Source organism: Temnothorax curvispinosus, unplaced genomic scaffold, assembly GCF_003070985.1.
Source record: "Temnothorax curvispinosus isolate PA1 unplaced genomic scaffold, ASM307098v1 QBEX01000645.1, whole genome shotgun sequence".
In the NCBI taxonomy this organism is placed as follows: domain Eukaryota; kingdom Metazoa; phylum Arthropoda; class Insecta; order Hymenoptera; family Formicidae; genus Temnothorax; species Temnothorax curvispinosus.
In genome coordinates this window covers 15,068-21,604 of record NW_020210425.1, presented here as the reverse complement: position 1 = coordinate 21,604, position 6,537 = coordinate 15,068, and the positions used below count along the sequence as shown (strand labels likewise).

At 43.6% G+C, this 6,537-nt stretch overlaps 1 protein-coding gene across 1 annotated transcript; it reads right to left on the bottom strand.

The window, feature by feature from the left end:
- Positions 1-4,613: 4,613 nt before the first annotated feature.
- On the bottom strand, positions 4,614-6,143 carry LOC112456712 (ABC transporter F family member 4-like). Its single transcript, XM_025019442.1, has 2 exons — positions 6,023-6,143; positions 4,614-5,878 (listed from the first exon to the last, which is right to left on the bottom strand). The coding sequence occupies exons 1-2, from the start codon at positions 6,141-6,143 to the stop codon at positions 4,614-4,616; spliced, it is 1,386 nt and encodes a 461-aa protein (XP_024875210.1).
- Between the last annotated feature and the right edge of the window lie 394 nt (positions 6,144-6,537).

Below are 6,537 nucleotides of genomic sequence, written 5' to 3'. Positions count from 1 at the left end.
CCTGCATAACTTCTAAAAAAATGAATTTTTTTAAATAATATTTGGCGGAAAGTTTTATCATATTGGTACTAACTTGTGACATTAATGTCAGCTCTGTATGATCAAGGGCCGATTTCACATGCTTACTCCGCTAGGCCCAAACAACAGGCAGGAGCGACACGCGAGAGATGTTGACACGTCAAGGTCCCGTGAGCGAATATAATACCCGGAAGTGTAATCGAGGTGCTACTAATGCTGACATAATACATAAATTATTGATTTCTTCTGACCCATTTATAGGTAGCATCGGACAAAATAAAAATTGAAAAACTAAGGATAGCATTATCGATAAAGAAGCCCAGGACTTGTTAATCGCAGAGTAATATATGTTCTGCACACACATTGGTGCATTCGATTAATTTCTTTTTGTAAATTTAAATTAAATATCAATTTGTAGCAAATTGTTTAAAATTTCGAGTGATTGTTCAAAGTTTATATGTATATCGCGATCTTGAAATTACGAACATTTCCGTTTTTTCATATTTACACGTAAATAAAAAAAAAAGAAAAAACGTTTATCAAAAATCGATCATGACAAATTTCTGAGGAATTTTATAAGTTTTAATTTATTAACCCTGAACATTAAAATCGGTTGTATACTTTCGGTTAAAAGTTATTTTGAACGAAAAAGTGCTATTTTGCCCCACTGTGCGACGCCGCCGAGCAGCAGCGAATTTGTAAGATCTCCACTCCGGTACTACCGCGGTAATTAGGGCTCGATCTTGGCCAAGACCCGATATTGTTAGCCGCCCATACCGATTAGATTATCGTATAGATTGGTCAGATTACTGTGCAAATGCCGGTTAGGTTGTAACCGAACGATACGCAATCGGGCTACGGGGTACGCGATTTTGTCCTCTAAGTCATCGGTCGCCACTCGGTTTAACCTTAAACCGAGAAGGTAGGTATTCGTAATGCAAACGACACTATAGTTGAACAATTTGTTTAAATAATTTTATTTTCAGCTCCCGCCACGGATGCCTCGTCAGCATCGCCTGTACTCAAGATACCGCTAGGTATGGCCTTGAACGGCCAGCCAGGGACATCGGTTACCGCGACAACCGCTTGATCAGGTATATACGTGTTAATATCTCCTTAACCCTTTCTCCTTTTAGATTCCCGCCACGGATGCATCATCTGTATCGCCCCGCCTCGAGCCTCCACTATCTATCATCAGCCTGCCTCACTCGTGGAACCAAGATGGCGCGACAACCGCTTGATCGGGTAAGTCCCAGCATTAGGGTTAATTAACCTAACTAATTCTTTTTTATTTTCAGGTTTTGTCTATGGATGCTTCATCTCCGCCGCCGATGTCATGGATCACCGCTGCTCACCGCCGTCCAGGATCACCGCGTATGTAAGATGTCGCGACAAAGGTAAGTACGGGAATTGTCGTGATAACTATGATTAATGCCGTTTCTTTTCAGGTTTCCGCCACGGTTGCTTCATCTATGGCCTCCTCTGATGCAGCAGCACTGATGACTTTCGAGCCAGGTCACCGCTAACACCCAAGATGGACGACACCCGCTTGTTCAGGCAAGTTGAAGGTAAGTAATCGATATCTTCGTATATTACAATTACGAACGATACTTTATTTGCCCCAAAGGAGCCTTAAAGGGCGTTTTTGAGGAACGTTCCTAAACCTTTACATAAAAATACAGCAAAATACATATAATTAATACATAAGCATAATCCTCTTCAATCCTTTTCGTTGTCTCGTCTTCCTTGATCCTCTCTTGTTGATTGTCTCCCTACCCCTTCCACTGCCTCCTCCCCATTCCCCTCCCCCGGTCCGCCTCGTCCCCGTCGTCGTCCGATCCCATCAGTAGCTTATCCTCCATTTTCTTTACGATATCTTCCTCTGTCAACTCCTCTTTTTTCTCGATTTCCTCTTTCTTTTTCTTTCTCAATTCCCTTTCTTTTCCTGCTTTGATTCTCTCCTCCACCGACTTGTCTTCGTCTATTTTTACTTTCATCCTGCTTCCTTCCTTTCTTCTTGCTTCCAAAACTTTCCATTTATCCTCCTCACTTCTCAGCTTCACCATAAACGTCAGCCAGTCCCCTCGCTGTCCTATCATAAACACCTCCTTCACCTCCACCTTCACTTTCAGTCCTTCCGTGAATAATTGTTCCACCTTCTTCCAGTTTGCGTCGGTTCCTCCCCATCTATGTTTCTCAACTCTGATTATCACGTTTTTCCTTCTCTTCATCTCCTCGTTATCTTCTTCCTCTTCGTACCACCATTTTTTCCTGCTTACTTTTTCCTCTCTTTCTTCACTCTCGTCCCTCTTTCTTTTACCCGAAACTTGCTCCATTTTATGTACTTTCCTTTTCAAAGTCTCTATTTCTTCTCTCATTTCTTTCATTTCCTGCTTAATGCTCTTCATCATCCTCGCTGTCCTTCCTTCCATTGCCGTCTCAATCGCCTTCACCTCTAGCTCCACCGTTCCTCTGATCTTCGTGCTTCCTTCCATCTCTCTTTCCTTCTGCGGTGTCTTTGACCCTATTCGCAATCGCTTTTCTCTATACTGCAGCCTTTTTTTCTTTAGTCGTGTGTATCGTCACGCGGCTCGCTTTTCGGTCGCCACGTGCGTCTCTTACCTGTTCCCCTTCTTACTTTCTATCCCTTCTCTCGTATTCCCGTTCTTGCCACCTGTCCGTTGCACACGTTGCGGCGACGTCGGTCTGTTCTGCCGACTTCCATCTCTTGTTTTGCCGTCCGTCCATCGCACACGTTGCGGTGAGTTTGCAACGCGTGCGTTATGTATCCGCCTTACTTCCTTCTCGCCTCCTGTGCCATTTCCTTGCCTTTACCATCTCCTTCAGTCAGTCCTAGCCTCTTTCTACGGGCTCTTTTTCTCCGACTGTTTTCTCCTACCCTACTCCGCCCTTTCCCTGCCTCTAATTCTATTTCTTGAGTTGGACTTCTGTTTCCTTTGCTTCTTTCCTTTCATATTTTTCTCTCATACGTCACAATCACACTGCTTTCTTATCCATCACTTCCCCTCTCCTCCCTCCCTCTTGTCTCCTTTCCTCTATCGCTTTTATCCATTCCTCTCCCTCTCCCCCCTCTCCTAGTAAATTCTCCACCACGTCCTGCCACCCCTCTCCATCCCATTTCTTCCATCTCGTACACTCCTCCCATATGTGTTCCCAAGTTTCCTCCTCCCTCTCGCATATCCTACACCTTCTATTCTCCTCTTTTTCCCAATGCAATCCTTCCCTTATTTCATTCCCAAGTCTGAACCTTGCGACCCTGCTCCACCTTTCTTCCTCCCAGTTTTTCTCTAGGTATCCTGGAATCCCGTCCTTCCTTATGAATTTATACCACCTGTTGTATTTCGATTCTACGATCTTTTCCATCCTTTCTTGTTTTTGCTTCGCCTTCTCTCTGCTCTCCAGATTTTCCACTTCTAACTCTTCCTCCTCTTCAACTCTCACCCCCAGCTCTTCCAGATAACTTTTCCTTTCTTGTTCCCACTTTCCTATTATGTTCCCTCTCTTCCATCTCTCTTTTATTTCCTTTAGGCATTTCCTCGCTATTCCCCCTCCGTTGCCTTCCTCTAATTTCTTTTCGAACTTCCACGCTCTCTTGCTTGCCCTGCCTCTCATCTTCTCTCTCTCCACTTCATCTCTCACCATATATCCGGGTGTCCTCCAGTTTAGCCCAAATATCCATCTGATATATCTTTCGTGTATACTTTCTACCTCCACCCTTTCTTTCCACCCCCACACTTCTGCCCCGTATCCCATCACTGTCCATATCAGAGTATCATACAGCCAGATCCTTCTTCTCCAGTCCTTTTTCCACATTCTTTTCCCTATCCCCCACACTTCCCTCATTACTCTCGCCGCCTTCCTTCTTCTCTCTCTGATATGCGCCTCTTGCCCCCCATTTTCCTTTAACGTATATCCAAGATATTTAAATTCCTTGACTTCTTCTAGTTTCTTTCCTTTCCATCTCCAATCATACTTCCTCTTTCTTCCTCCTCCCTTTCTGAATCTCATTATTTTTTATTTCTCTATGCTTAATATTAGTCCCTTCTTGTCCAAGTATCCCTCTAGCCTGCTTATCATCGATCTCATGTCCTGTTCTTCTTCTGCCATCAGCGCTATATCGTCCGCATACATTAACGTGTAAATCTTTCCCCCTCTTAACTTCACACCTCCCCATCCTCCTTTCTTCATGTAGTCTTCCAAGTCCGCGATCAGTATGTTAAAGAGTATCGGGCTCAATGGGCATCCTTGCCTCACGCCCTTCGCCATCCAGAATGCACCTCCACACTCTCTTCCTATTCTTACTCTACTCTTCGTTTCTCTTAATACCTCTTTAACCCTGTCTATTAAACCCTGCCTCACTCCTCTCTCTATCATCGCTCTAATTAGTACTTCCTTGTCCACTGAGTCGAAGGCCGCCTTCAAATCTATAAAAAACACTGTCATCTTTCCTTTCTCCTTACCCAATTGTCTATTTACCAGATAGTTCATCGCGAATATCTGGTCCATCGTCCCCATCCCTTTTCTGAATCCTGCCTGGTTATCTGGAATCAAATTCTTTGTCTCAACCTCCTTCCTTAACCTTCTGCCAATATCGCTGTGTATATCTTGTACATTGATGACATTATCGTTATTCCTCTATAATCCTTCACCCCTCGTCCTTCTCCTTTTTTTATTATTGGGACTATTTCTCCTTCCTTCCATTGTTTCGGCCATCCTTCCCCTCTCCATACTTTTTTACAAATTTCCCATATCCATTTCTCCATTTCTTCTCCTCCATATTTCCACGCCTCGTTCGGTATCCCGTCATTTCCTATCGCCTTTCCTGCTTTTAACTTTTTTATTACATTTCTTACTTCCTCCAACTCTATCTCCTCTTCTCTTTGTCTGCTCCCTCCCCCTTCTCCTTTCACTACCCTATTCTCCATCCCACCCATTAGTTCCATGAAGTACTCTTTCCATTCTTCCATCTTTATCTCTTCATTTATCCTCTTCCTTCTTTTTCTTACTCTGCCTATCAACTCCCACACCTTTCCTTCCGTTTTTGCTTCCCCTATTTCTCTTATCATCCTTTCCTTCTCCTCGTTCTTCTTTCTTTTACACATTTCTCTGTACTCCTTTCTTTCCTCTCTGAACCTTTCCACTTCTCCTCTTCCTTTCCTCCATTTTCTCAGCTCTTTCCTCACCTCTCTTTTCTTCTCCTTACATTCTTCATCCCACCATCCTCTTCCGTTTTTCTTATCCCTTCTTCCTCCCTCTTTTTCGTTCTCCTCTATTACCTTTCTTATTCTTGAGATCCCTACTTCTATCTCCTCCTGCACCTCTCCTTCTCCTCCCTCTATCGTTCCTAGTCTCTCTTTAAACTGCGACCTTCCCTCCTCACTCCATATTCCTCTTCTTTTTACTCTTCCTCCTTCTCTTTTTTTCTGATCTTTCTCAAGTTTACCCCTCATCCATAGTGTTACTGGGTGGTGATCTGAGTCCACCCTTTCTCCTACCTCCAGCCTTTCCACCCTTTCTCTAACCTCCTCCTCCCCTATCACGTAGTCTATAACTGTTTCTCCTCTCCCTCCTGTGTACGTAAATTCACCTTCCTCATCTCCCTTCACACCTCCATTTAGTATCATCCAACCTCTTTCCTCTATGAATTCCAATAACTTTCTTCCGTCCCTATTTATTTTCTTGTCTTTTGATCTTCTCCCTCCACCTTCCACTCCCTCCTCGTCCTCCTCTTCCCAACCTCTTTCCTCCCCCGTTCTCGCATTGAAATCCCCACCTATTATAGTTCTTACTCCCCTTTCTCCCTCCTCCGTCGTATCTTTCAGCCCTTCTAGCTTCCTGTCTATATCATTATTCACATAAAGTCCTATTATTCTCCATATTTCCTCTTCTATCCTTATCTTACATTCGATCTTTCCTTCCTCTTCCTCTAACTTTCCTTCTTCCTTTATCTCTTCTATTTTCTTCCGTATTCCTAGCAGCATACCCCCACTTGCTCTTCCTTTCTTGTACTTCCTGGTCGCTATCTGCACTCTCCATTTGTATTCTCTTGGGATCTTCTCTTTCATCTTTTCCCACCCCTTCTCATCTAACCATGTCTCCATCATTATCACTACATCCCATTCCTTTATCGCTTCCTAGAATTCTTTATCCTTGTTTGCTATGCCCGCCACATTCCAGAAAGCCACCTTCCACATTTCCTCCTCCCTCCTGATTTTCCTTTTCTCTCGCTCTCCATTTTCGGTATCCTCCTCTCCATCCCCTCCTCCCAAGTTCTCTTCCTCATTCTCATTTTTGCCTTCTTTGTCTTTCTCGTCTCCTGCTTCTTTATTACCTCCATCTTCCTCCTCTCTTAGTTTTCCCTTTTTTCCTTCCACACATTTCCTTCGTTATCTTTTAATATCTCTTCATCTTCCTCCCATTTCCACCATTTTCCTTCTAGTTGTATCTTTCCATATCCTACCTTTACTCTCTTACTATTTCCTCTTTCTCGCCTTGCAA

Coding starts and splice junctions, on each gene's coding strand:
- LOC112456712 (XM_025019442.1), bottom strand. CDS start 6,143: ATGATGGAGACATGGTTAGATGAGAAGGGGTGGGAAAAGATGAAAGAG. Junction 5,879..6,022: donor GAAAGGAAGAGCAAGTGGGG/GTATGCTGCTAG, acceptor ATAATGATATAG/ACAGGAAGCTAGAAGGGCTG.